The following is a 19,388-nucleotide window of genomic DNA, read 5'->3' as shown; positions in this document are numbered from 1 at the left end:
ATGTTTCCGCTGCTTGATTTTTCACCTTTCAAGAGTGACTGACGGTATTTTTAAAAACGTTTTTAAATGGGTGAAATGAGCCCTGTTAAACGTTTGCAAAGGACTGTCCTCGCCCTCCCGACCACCCTGCAACAAGCAGTAGGGTTTAGAGGGAGGAGCAGAGGGGCAGCTCATTCCCTGGGCTTGACTGGTGGTGGTGGTTCAGTGATGTCTCAGGCACAGACAGAAACGCATATTCTAGAGGGATTCCGGGCATTAGGAGCACCGCAGACGCTGCCCGTTCACCCTCAGGAACCCAGGCCCTGCACTCGGAGCAGGTGGGTGTAGAAAGGGCTTGGGGCAGCCGGGGGAGGAGAAGCAGAGGACACACGTGCACTTGTCACATTTGCATTTGCGGGGAAACCCCACCAGCCTAGGTGCTGCTCGCGCAGCACCTGACAGGCTGAAGGGCCTCACTGCGGACTCTGAACGGTCAGTGGCAGCATGCAGTCCTGCCGGAGCTGCGGCAGGAGTGGGGCTGGGCCGGGCCGGGCCTTCCAACGTGCTTTTTTCCCCCAACACCACCAGGCAGGTGACTCACATCTGACACTAGCCACCAGGAGATCCCGCAGCTCAAGGGCTCAGTCCTGCCAGAGTGCCGTCAGATGCCCGTTGCAAGTCAGGTTGTCACCTGTGCTTCTGACCCACTGGCTACACACGGAGGGTTCCCATGACCCCCTCCTCGGGTTCAATTAACTTGCCAGAGCAGCTCAGAGAACTCAGAGAAACATTTTACTTAAATCACTGGTTTATCATGCAGTGACATAAGAACGGCCCGATGGAAGAGGCGCAGAGGGCCACGCCTGGTGAAGGACTCGGGCTCCCACCGCGAGTGCGCCGTTCACCCCGGATCTGCAGGGCTTCACCAGCCCAGAAGCTCTCCCCATCCCCTTCCCTTTGTTTTTTCCTGGAGCCTTCCTTACACAGGTGAGACTGATTAAATCATCGGCCATCAGTGATTGATTCAACCTCCAGCCCCTCTCCCCTCCCTGTCGGGGGTGGGAAACTGAAAGTTCAACTCTCCAGTCACAAGGGTGGGTCCCCGGGCGACCAGCCCCATCTCAGGGGAGGCCCCAAACTCGGAAACATAAATTCAGGTGTGGCAGAAAGGGGCTCTTTACGAATAGCAAAACACTTCATCTCTCTTATCGCTTAGGAAATTCCACGGGTTTTAGGAGCTCTGGGCCAGAAACGGGGCTGAAGACCAAACACATATTTCTTACTGTAAATCATCATACCACAGAGTTAAAGGAAACTTCTCCATCAAAGATCGCCGAGACGGTAAATTTTACATGTCGTGCGGATCGGGCCATTTTAGACCTTGCTTCTGGGCGTGTCTGTGAGGGTGTTTCCGGGTGACATTAGGATGTGAGCGGGTGGGCTCCCCAGAGAGAGCGATAGGTATCATGCAAGCAGTCGAGGCCCAAACACAACAGAAGGGAGGAGGAGGAGGAGTTTGCCTTTTCCTGCCTCCCTCTTGTGCTGGGACCCCTCCTCTCATCGCCTGCCCTTGGGCTGGGACTCACACCATGGGCGCCCCGGGCTCCCTGGCCCTGGCGCTGGGGCTGAACTGCGCCCCCCGGCTTCCCTGGGCCTCCGGCTCACATGACATACACGGCATCTACCTCTATATATGGACATCTATCTATAGCACATATGGATATAGGTACGGGTATACCTCCTGCCGGTTCTCTAGAGAGCCCTAATACACACACAGATTCAAATCCCAACAGAGGCCATGCAGGTGACACAAACGTGGGAAACAGGCAGGGGTAAGAAATCAGCAGCTCCTGTCCAAGAATAAACAACAAACACACTTGGCCTCGCCACCGGAGGACAGCAGAGGCTGCAGGGCTGCGGTAACTTGGGTGAAACAAGCCCAGGCCCAAGGGGCCTCTGGCTAATTGCTGCCACAGCGGTGGCGAGCGCGTGGCGTCACCTAATCTCTTGAGTTCTTTAAGTAGTTCAAAATCTGGATTTTTTAAGTGAAATTTCCCAATTTCTAAAAATCGGTGACGATGTCAAAAAATTTTTACAGAGGGCAGGCCAAATAGAACGCAACTGAAGGTCACGTCCAGTGCCAGCCCCCAGGGTAGGAGCCCCCTCTGAAAAGCCCAGGGCGAGAGAGCTGAGCCCTCCTGCACCGGCCTGCGCTGGTCGGCAGGGAAAGCCTCTGTTCCCGGGCGGGTCCAGGTTCCCAGGGAGCAGAGGGGGCCCCGGGAGGGGCCCGGAGACTTTCACAAGGCCCAGTTTCGAAGGCAGCCGAGCTCACGCCCATCAGGGCCAACTGTTTTCTACCTTCATCGTTCTGATGAAAACATTTCTGAGTGGACTACACATCTCTCCTTTCTTAAAGAAGGCTGGCAGAAGGTTGCTGCTGGTGGGAAGGAGCAAATATCTAAGTTAATGGTTTTAGCGCTTTTCTAAGTGTGGGAAGAGGTGAGAATCCAGGTTCATAAACAACTGCTCCAGAAAATACCTCTCTGAGGGCCTGCTCTGCCAGTTTTCCCAGAGCACAGAGAGTCTCACCCTGATCTTCGCCCTGAACTTTCCGGGTGTGCTGCAAGTCAGCGGCTGCAGTGGCTGGTGACTCGATCCCTGCAGAGCCGGCTGGCGAGTGACACTCTCTACTTGGCACCTCCATGGCTACCGAGGCTGCGGGCACTGCCCTGACTCCCCCCGGGCCGGTGGTGGCCCCACTCTGGGTGTCAGCTGTCCCTTCTCCCTGCTGGCGGCTGAGGCAGGGGAAGAGCCTGCTAACCGGCGGCCTCAGTAGGGCGCCTAGGGAGGGCCTGGAGCCCTCACACGTGGCCCGAAGCCTCCTGAGACCCTGCCCTGAGGCTGGCCGAGCCCTGGCCGTCCTGAATAAGCGAGGGCGCTGGATGGGAAAGGATGACGGGAGGGCCTGGTCTTCAAACTGGCCATATCCTCTTTGTTTCTCCCTAGGAACAGGGAATGTTCGCGCAGATACACGCAGCAGGGTGCCCTCCGTGGAGACCTGTTGACGGCGATACGATCATTTGGACCCCGTGCTCGCCGTGTGGAAGAGAAGCCCTCCCAGGACGGCTTTAGCAGGTGAGGACCAAGGAGAAGGGGAGGTCATCCGGGCCTGGTACAGCAGCTCCCGGCACTGCCCAGGAGCCCAGGCAGCTCTGCCTTTCCCCATGCCTCCAAGTGCCGCGGCGGTCCTCACGGTCACGTCACAGCAGGGCTGCTGTGCTCCCAGGCACCACACCTGAGGTCCTGGCAGGAGGAAGGGGCAAAGGCAAAGAGCAAGGCAGCCGCACCTGTCCATTTTTATTACAGCTTTCCCGGAAGACCCACCCAGCTGACTTCCCCGTCGTCTCATGGGCCGGAAGCAGGCCAATGGTCACTCCTAATTACAGGGAAGGCTGGAAAATCGCTACTTTTTACGTGCACATTGCTGCCCAGACAACAGTGGGGTTTTGTTAGCTCAGGCAAAGGTGGAATGGCCCGTGGGGAGGACTCGGCCCCCCGGCTAGATGTGGGGGGAGGGTGTCAAGTTTTCTGCGGCTCCTTGGAGACCGGCCCCCAATCTCTTTCTCAATTTGAGCCTGTCGTGGGGACCAAGGAGAATAAGGACATGGTCAAAGCTGGCCTCTCTGTGCAGCGAGGTCGCCGGCCCGGGCGAGGCCGTCTCTGCCTGGTCCCCTGGCGGCCCCACACCAGTCGGTCGGTCGGGGAAAGGCGGGGCGATGGGCGAGAGCCTGGCCCAAGGAGCCCTGCCCCTCGGCGGGAGGAGGGACAGCAGGCGGCTCCAAGGACCGGTCGGTGCCCCGCTTGGCCAGTGTTCACGGCACCAGCCCCCGGAGCCACTCCGCGCCAGGCCTGAGCACCCAGCCCTGAAGAAGACCCCCACTGCCTTCCCGGTCCCCAGGGAGCCGCGTGGTGACAGCAAAGGTCCCCGCCCCTCTGGCCTCAGCTGTAAACTGGGGACGCAGCGACACTCCCTCCGGGTGGTGAGGCCCAAGAGGGCGTGCGCACAGCTCCTGACCCAGGAGAGCACGGTGGGGGGGGGGGGTGGGCAGCGGCGGGAGCCAGGTGGCTGTGAGGTGAGGGCGGGACCGAGGTGGTGAGGGGGCCACACGGCTCCGGGTCCCGCTCACAGCCGCAGGGCCCGCTGGAGCACACGCTCGTCCGCCGCCTCATGGGGCAGCGTCACCACCAAGCCCCCGTCCTCCTGCATCGTCTGGCAGATGATCTCGTAGGCCTTCGGGTTCCCGGCCCAGCAGCGGCGGGCCACCTGCCGGCGGGGCGGGGAGAGGGCGTGGGCGTTGGTGCCACGTCGGCGGCGGGTCCGTGGGTTCCCACGAGGCGTTCCCAGCTCACACCTCCTCCTCTCTTGGCCAGAAAACTGACCCACCCGCCTGTGACGACGTGACACTGGCCATCCTTCTGCCCGGACTCCTCCCCCCACGGGCAGGGGCTCCAGGCCAGGCCCCCGGCGTCGTCCTCAGAGCGCACGGACCTCGGCTCTGCCTTCAGACCTCTCTCCCGCCCGCTTCCTTCCCTCCACCCGGCCCAGCGTCCTCAGGGCCCCCTGGACGGTGGCCTCGGCGCTCCCCCCGCCTCTTGCTGCCTTCCTGCCACTCCCCACCTCCCCCAGCCATTCCCTCACTGCCTCACTGCCTTCAGGACGAGGACCAGCCCCCTCTGCTGGGGCTCCACCCCTCCACCCTCCTGGGCCACCCAAGTCTAACCCTGGCGTCGGGCTCCCAAGCCCCTCCCCATTCCACTCACATCTGCAAATACCCCCATCACCCCCGACCTCGCATTTGTGCTGCTTCCGCCTTCAGGCCCACCGCGGCCATCGGGAGGGGTGCAGCCCCGCACCACACGCGCACGAGCCAGCAGGCACGCGAGCGACACCGCCCGGGCCGCCTGCGGACACAGGCTGGGCTGGAAAGAGCCCGCCGGCCGAGATGCAGCCGTCTGAAGGGGAGGGAAACCCTGGCGGTGGCTGGCGGGGAGACACAGGAGCAGCGGGGGCTCCGGACTGTTTTCTGGGAGGAGGGCAGGGCACTGATGGGGAGGGCCGGGCGGTCACTCACTCCATTGGACACGTCCCAGCTGAGCACCATCTTGGCCTTTTGCTCAGCCTCCTGGGTCCCGTCCAGCACAAGGCCGAATCCCCCGTTGATCACCTCGCCCCTGCGAGAGGCAAAAGGTTCCCAGGTCAGGCTGGGTGCGACCCTGCGAGGGGCAGGCCTGCTTCGGAGGCGCTGTCTGGGGAAACAGCCCTGCAGCCCGGAGCCTGCCTGTGCCGAACGGCCTGAGGGATGCAGGCTGCCCACTCGTGCCTCCGCGCTCCACCCACAGACCCCAGGCCCCCCTTCAGGGCCCCCGCGTGTCGCCTCCGTGGGGGACGGGGCCACCTCTTCCGTGGTTCCCGCTCTTCCACGTGGCTCTCTCTTCCTGCCGTCCTTCGCACTCTGCCTTCCTGTACTCGCATTTGGGGTCCTGATTACTTGCTTTGAGGGCCGACTTCCTTGATGTCCAGCATCTCTTGGACCACCTCCTCTCCCGGGTTTGGTGTGTTCTGGGGTCACGCGTGTCTTGAGGGCTGTCATTCGAATCTCATCATCCACGTGTGCCAGTGCCCGTCCTCTCCCGCTGTCTGCCCCGCAGTTTTTCCCCACCAGCCACAGAGACTGCGTCCTTCCTGAAGCCCCTGGATCCGTCCTCACCCTCCACGTCTTTCTCAAAGGCTCCTGCCCAGCTCACATCCCTGACCCTCCAGCCCCTTTCGGTTACACACACGAAAGATTCGGAAACGCCCTCAGTCTTGTCAGCTCCTGCCAGGTTTCACTGCCAGGCTCCTCCCCATGACCCCAAACCCTCAGGTCTCAGACCCTCTGGCCCCTCCGGCCTCACCCGCTTCTCTGCCCAGCTGGACCCTCCTGACAACCTCAGCCGGTTCCCACCAAGAGGGTGAGGACCCTCTGCCCCATCCCACCCAGGGAGCGGAAGCGGAACTCCTGTGCCCGGGCCCGCGTCCCTGCAGCCGGCAGCCCTGTGCCCGCGAGGGGGCTCCCAGCACTTCCCGTGGCCCCTGTGGTGGGGGAGGCTCTGCACGGATTCAAGGTCATCAGCACTCGCCTGTCAGAGGCTGGTGCCGGGGATCAGAGGACAAAGCAGGCGGCAGCCACAGTCCTCTGACCAGAGAGGACTTTCGGAGATTAGAACGACATCTTTCGTTTTGGTAGCCCGAAGCCCAGACGGTCAGAGGGCAAAGGTGCTCAGCCCCAGGTGACCTCTGCAAACCCTGCCTGGAGCAGTCCTGGGCCCAGGAAGACAGCAAGAAAGGAGGACCTGTATCTCGGAGCAGTTGCTGGACAGAGAACGGTCCCGTGGAGAAGGACATAAAAGCAGAACCCTATGTCACATGTAACAAGAGTCAGTGCCAGATGTACTAAGGAAGGAAGTACTCAACGTTATAAGATGAACAAGAACACGCAACTCAGGAAAAAGACCCTGGGAGAGAGCGACTCAAAGCAAAACAGCAGAGTCTGTAATTCTTGCCCACCAGCCTGGCAGCCCTGGGTTTCAGGCAGTGATACCAGCCAGGGCTGAAGAGGTTATGCAAACAGGAATCTTCATGCCGGGAACTGTGGCACCCACAACGCACACACAATAACGGTTCACGTTCACAGGAGGGGTGCCTCGGCGGGTCGGGGGGCGGGCCTGTCCTGGCTCCTTCACAAGTGACTGCGGGTGGGTTTGCTGGGAACCCCAGGCAGAGTCACACTCTGGGTGCAGCTGCCTCATAGGTGGGACCATCGAGATGATTCGACGAGTGTCTTTGGAGACACCCGTGCACAGGTCGCGCACCATAGGAGCCTTAGCTGCCGTGACTAATCTCCACTGCTAGCCCGCAAAGCATGCTGCTATCATGACCATTTGTCCAGGAGAAACAAGCTCCTTGGGGATCCCCATGCACAGCCGGGTTCGAGATATGCTCTAGTGAGGAAACAGTATCAGTATCCAGACAAAGACGGTGCATTTATTCCTCAAAGACGTGAGGCCCCGGGGCTGGACCGGGTGTGAGGACAAAAGGCGGGGACACAGGGACTGAGGCTCAGCACGACGGTGAGGCCCGGACCCTCCCGCGCGGCTCCGGAACTGGCCGCACCCTCCCTGGAGGGACGGAACCACACAGTCTCTACGGAACCACACAGTCTCTACGGAACCACACAGTCTCTACGCAGCCGCCCAACCCGCCGAGACCAGGGACTGACTGCCGACTCTCCCGCCCTGCGCCCTGTCTAAAAGGAGCAGACAGCACGGACCGCGGGCCAGGCAGCACAGGACAGACCCCAGCACACAGTCAGAGCAGACCGGGCGGAGCAGGGACCGCAGAGCGACCCAGTGCGACACTGACCAGCTCGGAATCGGGGAGCCAACAGATAGTGGAAAAACTGAAAGCAAACTGAGAGGTATCAGCGTGGCTTATGACTTAGAAACTTGCTTTTCCACACAAGAAAGCAAAAACTATAGCTGGAGATGGAAGGAAGAACAGGGGTGGGACAGATTTTTCCCGCTGATTTTCGCGGGAAGGTTTGCAGCAGTATCTGGTGGATTAAACCATGCACGTGTGTGTCTGCTGGATTCCAGGTGAATCTGAGGCACTTTCCACAGGAGCCTTCGAGGGCGGCCACGACCAAGGGCCTCGGTGCCAGCGCCTCGCCAGCCGCACCCTGTCAGAGCCTAGGGGGCAGCCTGGCGGTGAGGGGGGACCCCGCTCTGGGAGCCCCGTGCAGGGTCAGCGGCGAGCAGTGTCCCGAGGCCTCGTGTCCTGCACACTTTCTCGGGGGCTCCGTCCTGCCTTCTGCGGTCCTGTCACCAATGTCGTGAATCCAGGGACAACAGATCTGGGTCCAGATCCGGCTCCACCACCACCTCTGGCCCCCTTCAGAGCTGCTTTTGCACCTGCAGCATGACTCAGCAAATCCAGTGCCAAAACGCCAGGCGCTCTCTCCCGTCCTGGTTTTCCCCAGCCTCTGTGTCTCTGAAAGGACACGCGATCCGATCACATTTTCCATTCATGAGAGCCACCTGACCGGGCTGCAGCTTGGAATTCCGGCCTCGAAGGGCCCAAGGCCAAGCCAGCCCCCGGGGACGCTCTGGAAGCTGCAGTGTGAAGGACTTGGCTCTGGAGGGCAAGTCCAGGCTTGATCCGGCCAAAACGGGCTCAGAGGTCGGCTCAGAGGTGGCCGGGCCTGGGCAGCCCTCCTCCTCTGCGGGGCCACGGCGCCCCCTGCTGCTCTGAGCCGGGAATCCCGCGCAACCAGAGCTCCCCAGGCGACCCCCCGCCCAGAGGCCACGCGCACAGCTGTAGCCCCAGCTGCCTGCTGCCTCAGTTTCCGCATCTGTAGGTGCATTTCTCTTCCAAGAGTAGGTGAGAGAGGGGATTCAAATGCTTGCCGTGCGGCCCACTTGCAGTAAACATTAGTTATTCATCGTTCTTAGCAGCAAATGGGACATCATGGTTTATAACAAGAAAGACGTATTTGGTCTTTGTCCACTGCTCCTGGCACAGAGCTCCTGAAACCCTTGGAATCTCCTGTGCTGAGAGGGATGAAGGTGTCTTTCCTTATGTCGATGAGGTGACTCTGGGAAACCACCCAAGGATGGGGCTGGATGCCAGCGGAGCCACCGTGTGATCAGAGGCCTGGAACGTGGGTCCCGGCCCCTGACCTTCCGGGAGGGGAGCGGGGCTGGAGGTGGAATCAGTCACCAGGGGCCCGTGATGTAGCCAATCACGCCCGCGTAAGGAATCCTCCATAGAAACCCCGAAGGAGGGGATTCAGAGAGCGTCCAGGCTGGGGAGCCAGAACGCTTCCACGTGCTGCCGTGCCCGGCCCCAGCCCCACAGGGTCCCTTTGGGTCCTCAACACGTGTATCTCCTCATCCGGCTACGGATTCACATCCTCTGATACCTTTTGTAATCCATCAGAAATCCAGTGAATAAATGGGTTCCCTGCGTTCTGTGAGCTGCTCTGGCAAACCAGTGGAACCCGAGGAAGTGGCTGCAGGGACCTCTGACCTGCGGCCGGTGGGTCGGAAGCACGGGTAATGCTGTGGACATGTGACTGGAGTCGGCGGGGGGGACGACGGCCCGGTGGGGCCGAGCCCTCAGCCGTGGGATCCGACGTTATCTCTGTGCTGACAGTTGGAATTGAGTGGAACTGCAGGACACCCAGCCGGTGTCAGAAAACCCCCTCATGTAGGAGCTGGGTGCAGAATTATAGGGACGTCCCCACGAGGGAACTGCATCTGTCGCCCAGAAGGGAGCCTCCCAGAAGCGCTAGCTCCCTCGCGGCGTGGGCGGGAAACAGGCCTGGCTGGGCAGAGCGGGGCCAGGACCCAGGGAGCCCAGAACCCAGGTCCCCGCCTCCCAGCCCAGCCCCTGGCGGAGTGAAAGGACGGGGCCAGGACAGTGCTGAGAATTCCCTGGAAAACACCTGTGAAAGCAGCATGAAAACGACAGGAAAGGATGGTTTACGGCGTCCACAGCAGGCCTTGGTGTCCCGCGCGACGGGTGAGACCCCAAAGGTGGGGTGTTGGGCAAGGCCCCCCATTTCCAGCTCACACGAGGAGCCCTCGGTAGCAGGAGCTCCAGGAAGCAGGCCCAGGACCCTGGAGGAGACCCCCGAGACTTCCACAGGAGCCCCAGCTGCACCACCGGCCCTCGGAAACCTCCTTACCAGCCGACACCCCCGCCGTTGTGCAGGGCAACCCAGGTGGCTCCCCGGAATGCACCTCCCACGAAGTTCTGCACGGCCATGTCTGCGGAAACAGAGCCCCGTTAGCCCCCGAGCAAGGCGGCCGGGCCGGGCCAGGGTCTGAGGGACGGATGGGAACGAGGCAGGGCAACTGCAGGAACAGCAGAAACTTGTATTTTCAGAGCCAAGCAAAGCAGGATAATGAACAAGTGCCCGACGAGCACTGTCGCCCCCTGCTGTCTTCTCTCCGGCACCAAGTGCCAGGTACAGCGTCCCAGAAGCACGAAGGACAAAGGAATTCAAAGGGATGTGGTGGCGGTTTTAGCTCAGACGACACAGAGCGTCAGTCCCACCCTTAGAGCAAACACGCTAAAGTCTGGGGGGCAAGCTGCAAATTACCAACTGTCCTTGGCCCATCAGAGGCCTGAGGTCCCAGGGCGGCCAACTCACCAGAACTCTGTGGGGAGGCAGGCACCTGCACAGAAAATGGAACCCGTGCCTCACTCGTGTCTAAGGACTTGCTGAATGACAAGCCTGAGCTTGCCTGAGACTGAGGCCCCTGGGGACACGGACAGAACGGGTCGGCACCTTCTGGTGGGCTCTTCCTCCAAACCCCCACTTGTGCCCACAGAGAAGAGGAGGGGGTCCTGGGAATACTTCCCTCCTAGTGCAGGGCTATGAGATGCAAGAAAAGCAGCTCTAGGACCTGGAAAAGGCCAGGGAGCAGATTCTCCCCTGCAGCCTCCTGGGACGTCACAGCCCTGCCCGCACCTCGACTTAAGCCCCGAGAAACTGACTTCAGACTTTAGACCTTCAGAACTGTGAGGGAACACATTTGTGCTGTTTCCAGCCTCTAAGTTTGTGGTATGTTGTTACCGTGGCCAAAGGATACGAATGTAAACCACATTAATATCAGAGAACTTCAGAGCCAGCAGTATTATCAGGGATAAAGAGGGACATCACACGATGATAAAGAGGTCAATTCTCCAAGAAGAGACAATAAACCTAAACAAGGGCACACCTAACAACACAGCTTTAAAACACACATGGCAAAGTGGATGAGAACTGAAAAGAGAACAGACAAATCCACACACACAGTTGGGAACTTCATCACCCGTCTGTCAGTAAGTTATGGAACAAGTCAGCAAAAGGTTAGTAAGGATCTAGAAAACACGAACAGCACCACCAAGTGACTTGACCTAACTGACGTTTAAAGAACAAGCCCCCGAGTAACCGCAGAATACACCTTCTTCCCAAGTGCACCAAGATCGACCACGTTCGGGGCCACAATACAACCCTTAGCAAATTTAAAAGAACAGAATGAATACAGAGTAAGCGCTCAGACTATAATGGGACTAAATCAAAAGTCAGTAACAGAAAGATATCGGAAAAATCTCCCCAAACTTGAAAATTTAAAAAGATACTTCTCAATAACTCATGGATCCAAGAGAATGTCTCAAAGGAAATTTAAAATATTTTGAACTGAATGAAAATAAAAATATATTATGTAAAAATCTGTGGGGTGCAGCTAAAGCAGTGTTTAGAGGGAAGTTCATAGCATTAAAATACTTTTATTAGAAAAGAAAAAAGGTTTAAAATCAGTAACCTCAGCTTCCACATCATGAAACCAGAGAAAGAAGACCAAATTAAACCCATAGTAAATAGGAAAAAGGTCATACTAAAGATGAGAGTAGAAATCAATGAATTTGGAAGCAGAAAAGCAATTTTTAAAAATCATTTAAACTAAAAGCTTCTTGCGAATATCAATAAAAATGATAAACTTCTAGCCAGACTGATAAAGGAAGAAGAAAGAAGACACAGGGACTTCCCCGGCGGTCCAGTGGTTGGGACTCTGTGCATCCACTGCAGGGGGCATGGGTTCAATCCCTGGTCGGGGAACTAAGATCCCTCAAGCCCCACAGCAGCCAAAGAAAAAAAAGAAAGAAAGAAAGAAGCCACAAAAGACCAACATCAGGAATGACAGAGTGGACCCCACAGACATTAAAAAGATAATGAAGGAATATGATTCTATACTCATAAATTCCATAACTTAGATGAAATGGACCAATCCCTCAAAACAAAGTGATGTGGATGGTGTTCCTGAGTGTCTACCTCCTTCCCTTGGGATCCCGTCCACAAAGGGAGGAGCTGCAGGTGCTGGGAACCAGAAAGCCCCCCAGGACCGGAACGCAGAAGCTCTGGGGTGACAGTAACAAGCACAGTGGCTGCAGCAGCAGCAGTCCCTCCCTGAACGCGGGCTGCGGGAGGTGACCACCTTCTGAAAATCACCAGCAAGAGACGGGGCCAGGTGCACCCAGGTCTCGGGCATCCACTTAGCTGGTCCACCTGGTACCCGCCCTGGTTTACAACTGAGCCTGCGTCCCAGGACCCCTCCGTCCTGGGCTGGTCACCCCGTGCCATGCCTCTCAGATGCCAGCACCTTTTTTGCAACGCCACAACCGACTGAATGAATCACTTGATTGTTAAATAAAATCCAACAGAAAAAAGTTTAAGTTTGTTGTGTTCCTCACCTGCACAGAAGGCAGAGCCGTCACAAATGTTGGAGGTCTCCCTAAACGGGCTGTCTGTGCCGCTTACGTCATGGTGGTCTCGGCTCAGGACCACCGGTGCCTGCAGTGTGGGAGGACACAAGAGGTCAGCTACCAGTGTCCACTGCCCAGCGCAGGGCAGAGATCAAGGGACAGGGCACGCCCGACGCCCTTCGGATTCCCCTGAAAAGCAGACCTTTGGCGGGAGGAAGCACAGGGTTTCCGATGCCCCCGTGGCTGCTCAGAGACACACTTTCCGGCCGCCCGGAGCCCCGTGTGCTCCCCAGGTGCTGGGTCCGAGTCTCCTCAACTCCACCCACACTGTCACCACACCCACTTTATAGAGAGGAAAACTGAGGCCCGGAGAGGACAGGACACCTCCCCGATGTCACAGGGCTGTAAGGGACAGCCTGGCGTTTTGACCGCAGTAGAGGTCTCGGGATTTCATGGCTTCAGTGTCCGAGGAGCTGTCCTGCCCTTGAACAGGCCAAGTATGCTCCCCCTCTTCACCGTTGCCCTGAACCACCTGTGCAGTATTCCAGCACCTTCTGGATACTCAGGCCTCCACTCTGCGTCTGCAAGGCAGAAGGCCATCCTGACCCCTGTCACCCCACATGTCACCTCATTCACTTTATTCACAGAGCTGAGAGCCCCTGAATTGATACCTTTGCCTGCATGTCCAAGTGTCCCTCCACCACCACCAGGCTGGCCCCTGTCTACCTTGTCCTCTACACAGCAGTGTTGCAGCAAGGCTGGCACCAGGGGGCGCTTAGGAAGGAGTGGGGGGGAGGGAAGGAGGGAGGGGGGAGGAGGGAGGGAAGATGGGAGGAGGGAGGGAAGGGGGAGGGAACGGGGAGGAGGGAGGGAAGGGGGGAGGGAAGGGGGGAGGGGGGGGGGGGGGAGGAGGGAGGGGGCGGGGGCGAGGGGGCGGGAAGGGGGAGGGGGGAGGGAAGAAGGGAGGGGGAAAGAGGGAGGGGGGAAAGAGGGAGGGGGGAAGGAAGGAAGGAGGCAGGGAAGAGGGAAGGAGGGAGGGAAGAGGGAAGGAGGGAGGGAAGGAGGGAGGGAAGGAAGGACTAAGACGCTGTCTCTGCCCTGCCAGCACTGTAGCACCATAGCAGGACGTGTGCATGCACCGAGCGAGGTGGGCAGGGCTGACCAGCAGGGAAATGGGGAAAAGCAGGGAAGGTTGTCATGGTTTGAAAGGGACAATTTAACAAAGTCACATGAAACACTCGTGGGAAAGCCACGTTTTGAGGTTACGGGAGCCTCTTTTCTGATAAGAGGCTCAGAGAGGGCCTCTGACTGCCCAAAGTCACACAGCAGGGACCGAGTCGTCAGAGCCTGGGTTTGAGGACGGGCCTCCTCCCTCCCGGGCCTGGGCTGGCCTGGTGGGGAGGCTGGGTAGCCCCATCTAAGCACAGGACAGCCCACCTTGATCTTCCCACGGGCGATGGCTTGGTTGAAGGCCATGGCGAGGGCCACACGGCCTTTCTGGTCCGAGTACAGGATCCTGGCCTGGGAGCCCACCACCTGCGGGGAGAAGGGCGAGAGCTGACTGACGCGGGGGATGTTCGGGAGACACGTCCACCAGCAGTCAGACGGCCGCCTCCAGGGAGGCAAGAGGCAGCTCTAGAGTCCAGCATGTGCGGTCTGGGCCCCCAGACGTCCCTCCTGACCCATCCCCGCAGGGTTAACCCCCAGGGGCCTCCGGGACCCTGACTCGCCCGTCTCCGGGGATGTCACCTCTCGTGGGCGTCACCCCGCTCGACCCTCCCAACCAGAGTAACCTCAGCACCCCCCAAGGCGGCGTTGATGTGTCTGCCTTGCTCCAGCTTGGCACCCAGAACCTCCTTAGTGAGCCTGTGAGGAAGACACTACTGTCCTCATCACAGGCCCCGTTTTACAGGTGAGGAAACGGGCCGGGGAGGCTGAGCCCCTGCGCACCGCCACCAGGACACAGCCCCCTGGGAGCTGGGGGGCAGTCACTGGGGAAACAAAGGCTCCCGAAAATGCACCACTGTTCACGTTAGCGCGGTTGCTGCTAGCACAGCAGCCATTGTCAGCACGCTGGCTCTCAGCCGGGCGACATCTGGGGATGACTGTGGACATTTTGGGTGCTGCTGGCATGGGCAGGGCGGCTGCTAGACTATGGTCCCCGTGACAAAGGATATCCAGCCCCCCGGCGCTCGAAGAGGTATTAGCGCCCATGTTCACAGCAGCGTCATTCACAGTAGCCAAGAGGGGGAAGCAACCCAGTGTCCATGGCCGGTGATGGACAGACAAGGCGTGGTCCGTACACACAGGGAACATGATTCAGCTTAAAGAGGAAGGAAATCCTGACATGTGACAACACGGACGAACCTTGAGGACATCGTGCTCTCTGAAATAAGCCAGACGCAATAGGACAGGGGAGGGGAGAGGGGGATAGTGTCTGACGGGGACAGAGTTTCAGCGGGGGAAGATGAGAAAGTTCTGGAGATGACGGTGGTGATGGTTGTACAACAGTGTGTACGTGCTTAATGCCACTGAGTTGTACCTTAAAAATGGTTCGAATGGTAAATTTTATGTTATGTATATTTACCACAATCAAAAACAATTCGTCTGGCCCCAAATGTCAGCAGTGCCGAGACTGAGAAACCCTGGACTCTCCAAAGGGGGTGCAGGTGTCTCCCTCAGCCGCCCAGGGATGGGGCGAAGCACGGGGTGGGGGGGCTCCACAGGAGGCCCGCGCATGCCAGCCTCTCGGTCAGCCTGTGGCTTCCTCGGCCTCCCGCTTTCCGCCCAGAGGCCTTACTTTACTTGCGCCAGCTGCCTCAAATCCTTTTTGGAAAAACTGTACCGTAAACCAGCATGGCAGCCTTTCAGATTTCCTGGATCCAGAAACAGAAAATGGGAGGACCTGACACAGGATTGCCAGCTTTGTCAAGAGTGTACATTAAAAGAAACAGTTAAAATGTTAAAAGGACAACCTTCTGTGACCACCAGCTTTCATGAGATGGATGGAGGGAGGGAGGGAGGGAGGGAGTGGGGGGGAGGGATGGAGGAACGGGGGATCGCAACCTGAAACAAGGGGGAAAGACGCAATGTCCAAGTAGCTTTAACTCAAACACAAAGAGAGGGTCCCGCTCGCAGGCTTGGGGCGGCGTCCAGCTGGCCGCCCACGTGCCCTCAGCCCCGCAACCCTGCCAGCCCCTTCTCGGTGGTCGTGCCCCTCCTCTCCGGGCCTCCCTGGACTGGCCCCCCATCTCCACCTCTTGCCCCACCCTCCCAGGCCCAGACCCTCAAGTGCAACAGCGACGGCCGTGGGCATCTCAGGCTCCAGGCGGTTGGCATGAAGGGTTTTGTGGAGAAATGCATTTGTGACCACTGGGCTAGGAGGCGGCGGCAACCTGGGGGGACAGGGCTGGACCAGGAATCCCAGGAGAGGGGGCTCAGAGCTCGGGGCAGGCCTGGTTGAAGCCCAGGCCAAGGACCCACTGGTCCAGACGTGGTGGTGGCATCCGGCCACCAGGGTCTGTGGCCAAAGGCCTGTGACCCGCACGCCCATTTCGCACTTTGCCCTGGTGCATCCGGTTGGCCGTCTCCTCAGGCCTGTGCACTGGCTGAGCTCTCTGCTTCCCCCACTGTCACTCCCCCCACCCAGCCCCCAGCCCCGCTTAGACCCGAATCCACAAGTTAGCTCCTCGTCCGTGTAAACCAGTCCCCACCCCGAGTCATCCGACTGGTGGTCACGCTCACAGTCACAGAAACGCCCGTCCCCCCAGGCCTGGCCCTGGAGAGCGCCCGAGGGCCTGCTCCGAGCCCCACACCACAGCCAGGCGGCACGCGCCGCCTCCAGCATCTCCATCGTGCAGATGGGGCTGGGGGCTCAGAGAGGCCAAGCCACTCACCCCAGGTCACACAGCGGAGAAGCCGGGAGACCTGGCTCCAGGGCCCTGCAGGGGAGTGAGGGGAGGAAAGACCTGCCTGACCCCGGGTGCTGCCCCGGAGCCCAGGCCCCCTTCTGAAAGGTCCCGGGCTTCTCTGTCCAGCGGCCGCTGGGTGAGGTGGCCAGTGGGGACATCGCCTGAGTGGCCCAGGTGGCGAGCAGCCCCTCACCTCGGGCAGGGTCCAGCTGCCCACCCTGCCCCCGCCAGGCCGAGCCCTCACCAGCCGGTGCCGGGAGGCCTCCCGGATCCAGCGGATGTTGTCTACGTACTGCTGTTCCACAGCCGGATTCACTGCGGGGAGAGGGGAAAGGGCGTCACAGGCAGCGGGAGCCCCTGCCCCACGGGGGTGGGGGCACAGACCCTCCCTCGCGAAGGCTGCGGGGCAGAGGCACCTGTCTGTGTCAGCCACAGACGGTCTGGAGCCGCTGTGACACGGAGACACAGAGGGGCCTGGACACGAGGGGACGGGGCACACGGACACAGGGGCAGCTACAGGGAGCCAGAGCACCAGCACCAGGCACCGCCCAAGGATGTGCCCTGTGCCCACAGGGCCAGGCAGGGGACCACGCGCCCAGGCTGCCCAGCACCGCCAGGCAGGTGTTTATCGGAGCCTCTGGGGGTCACCCGCGCGCCAGCATCTCCAACCAACGGCCTCACCTCCGCCAGCAATGGCCTCCTCCAGCACTGACGTGGCCAGCTCATCCGTGACCACCAGGTCCTGCGGGTCCCCGGATGTGCACACCCAGCGGAAGGGCCCAAATCCCTGGGAGAAGATGTCCCTGCAAGGGCAAAAGGCTCGTCAGCTGGGGGCTTCCCAGGCTGGCTGCACCCCCTGGCTGGGGTCACCATGGTCCACGGTCGGCGAGGCCGCAGATGCTCCAGACTGAGGAGGTGAGGGCCGTGCGCCAGCAGGTGGTTCGTGGGGGCCTGTGTAGTGAGTGGGCGTCGGTGTCCACGATTGCTGCCGGAAGCCCCTGAGCCTCGAACTGGACGGTAACTTCCCCCACCCCCTCTGTCCCCTCGGCGTCCTCTCCCCCAGCTCCCGGTACCCCTCTCAGAGCTGTACCATCTCGGGCTGCAGGAGCAGGGAGCTGGGACACAGACAAGCAGAAATTCCTTAAACTGCTGTCAGAGACAACCTGAAAACCAGGCAACTGAAACTAAATATTGGGACAAAGCAGCCAAATCTGCTTTAAGCGGGCTGACCTTGCGAGGGCACTCCAGGCAGAGGAATGCAGGGGCCTCCCTGGGCTCCCGCGCCCACCCAGCCCCTGCTGGGCTCCCTTCCCACTGCCCCCTGGGGACACCCCAGGGGCCCTGGCCCAACTCTGGCCCCTCCCCTCCCACAATGAACCTCAGAAGGACGCGGGCTTCTCTCGCCCCGCTGGGGTCCCCTCCGGTGCAGAGCCGGGGCTGCTCCCCACCCCACCCCAGCGGCTCAGGCCCGAACTCCACCGTGTCCTCACCCTCCGGCCGCTCCCTGGTCCCTGCTTGTTCCGGCCCACGTGGCCAGGAAAGCACACGGCTGCAGGGATCAGGCCCTCGGCCGCCCACTCGGGGCTCGGGCGTGGCCGACCCTGTTCTCTCCCTGAGGCCCTGCACAGGGTCTCTCCTTTCCAGCTCTTTTCCCCCTGCATTTTGGGGTGGAAAGCCCCTGACCCGGTGCCGTGACCACTTGGGGCCGAACGTAGGTCTCAGCACGTGGCCTGAGCAGCGGGGAGAGGAGGAGATCTTCAGACCTGCATGTCTAGGACAGACACTGGAAGGGCCCATCACTCACCCCATGATGTGCTGGACGTACGAGGGGTAGCGGAACTCCGTCCTGTTGGCGCCCGTCTTCCCCACGTCGGCCCCTGTGCGCAGAGACCCAGCATCACCTGGAGAAACCGAGGCCCAGCGAGACCAAGGCCCTGGCAGGGCCAGCTTCCAGAAGGGACACGTGGAGCCACCCCGCGGGCCACACCGGCCCGCCCGCGAGGCCTGCAGAGAGCGGACCCCCCTCCCTCCTCTCTCACCTGCTCTCTGGGCCTCCAGGAGGAAGGCGTTGCCGTAGTCCCAAAAGAAGAAGTTCTCCTGGGCCAGCCTGTTGATGGCCGAGACCTGCCTCCTCAGGCTGTGAGACGCGCGGTCAGTGGTCAGCTCAGCTCTGCCCGCCAGGGCTGTAACGGCAGCCCAGCCCCACGAGCCCCACCTCCCTGCTGACTCTTCCCCGGGCTGGCTTCCCACCCCTCCTGGCTCCACCCCAGCTGACCCCCCCCTCCTGGCTCCACCCCCTGCTGACCCCACCCCCAGCGCCTCCTGCCTGGAAGCCCCCACATCTCCCGGCTCCTCAGGTCCCCCTACCCTTCAGGACCCTGCAGGCAGCCCCTAAACTAGCGCCTACGGGTCGGGTCGGGTCCTCAGCCAGCCAGCCCGGCGCCAGGACCAGACTCAGTGCTGAATAAGCAACGGCCTCTTGCAGAAGCACCTCAGGCTCCCCTCCACCAGCACCTGCTCAGCACTCACACGTGCTGGAAGCTGCCCCCAGTGTTTTGCAAATGTCACCCCAGTCTGTCCCCAACATACCCACAGGCCAGGGAGCCCATGACCCCGTGTGACAGAGGAGGAGACAGAGGCCCAGAGAGGTTAAGGGTCTTGCCCGAGGCCACACAGCTGCCCCAGGAGAAGTGGGCAGAGGCCAGAGCCTCCCAGTCCAAAGTTCCTGCAGGCCATGTGCGCCCCACCCCTCCCCCAGCAGCCCTGGGACCTGCATCACCTTTCCTGGACCAGGGCTCTGAAGGCGGCAGGGTCGGAGGCCATGAGGCTCTGGGCCTCCGCGAAGCCCAGCTGCACGGGGTAGTAGCCACCGTTGAACGGGTTGTGGCAGGACGTCTGGTCTGACCCCAGGTCCACCAAGAGCTCCCCCGTCGTGTCCAGTTCACGGACCAGGCGCTCCCTGGGGAGACTCAGGTGGTCAGGGCAGGGCAGGCAGTGCCGGGGCCCAAGCTCAGGGTCCAGCCAGGCGGGCACGCAGCGTTTCCCAGCCCACATGCCCAGCAGTCAGGCATGGAGGCTCATCCTGCTTTCCCTCTGGAAAGATCCCTGGCGGGAGGGGTGCCTGGCTGGGCAAAGGATCCGGGCCATGA

General features: G+C 60.5%; 1 protein-coding gene across 5 annotated transcripts in view; it reads right to left on the bottom strand.

Moving 5' to 3' along the window:
* Nucleotides 1-758: 758 nt before the first annotated feature.
* Nucleotides 759-19,388, bottom strand: part of UROC1 (urocanate hydratase 1) — a 41,893-nt gene continuing 23,263 nt past the window's right edge. For all 5 annotated transcript variants that reach the window (XM_036868349.1, XM_036868351.1, XM_036868348.1 and 2 more), the window contains 10 exons: nucleotides 19,019-19,198; nucleotides 18,279-18,376; nucleotides 18,044-18,116; nucleotides 16,921-17,042; nucleotides 16,484-16,554; nucleotides 13,766-13,864; nucleotides 12,317-12,416; nucleotides 9,768-9,849; nucleotides 5,112-5,211; nucleotides 759-4,303 (listed from right to left, as the gene is read on the bottom strand). In XM_036868349.1, the coding sequence (XP_036724244.1) occupies nucleotides 4,163-4,303; nucleotides 5,112-5,211; nucleotides 9,768-9,849; nucleotides 12,317-12,416; nucleotides 13,766-13,864; nucleotides 16,484-16,554; nucleotides 16,921-17,042; nucleotides 18,044-18,116; nucleotides 18,279-18,376; nucleotides 19,019-19,198 (1,066 nt within the window). In that variant the 3' untranslated portion in view covers nucleotides 759-4,162. The remainder of the gene's footprint in view (nucleotides 4,304-5,111; nucleotides 5,212-9,767; nucleotides 9,850-12,316; nucleotides 12,417-13,765; nucleotides 13,865-16,483; nucleotides 16,555-16,920; nucleotides 17,043-18,043; nucleotides 18,117-18,278; nucleotides 18,377-19,018; nucleotides 19,199-19,388) is intronic.

Source organism: Balaenoptera musculus, chromosome 11, assembly GCF_009873245.2.
Source record: "Balaenoptera musculus isolate JJ_BM4_2016_0621 chromosome 11, mBalMus1.pri.v3, whole genome shotgun sequence".
Classification (NCBI taxonomy): Eukaryota; Metazoa; Chordata; class Mammalia; order Artiodactyla; family Balaenopteridae; genus Balaenoptera; species Balaenoptera musculus.
Note: the sequence above shows the minus strand (reverse complement) of the source record. Positions and strands in the feature narration are given on the sequence as shown.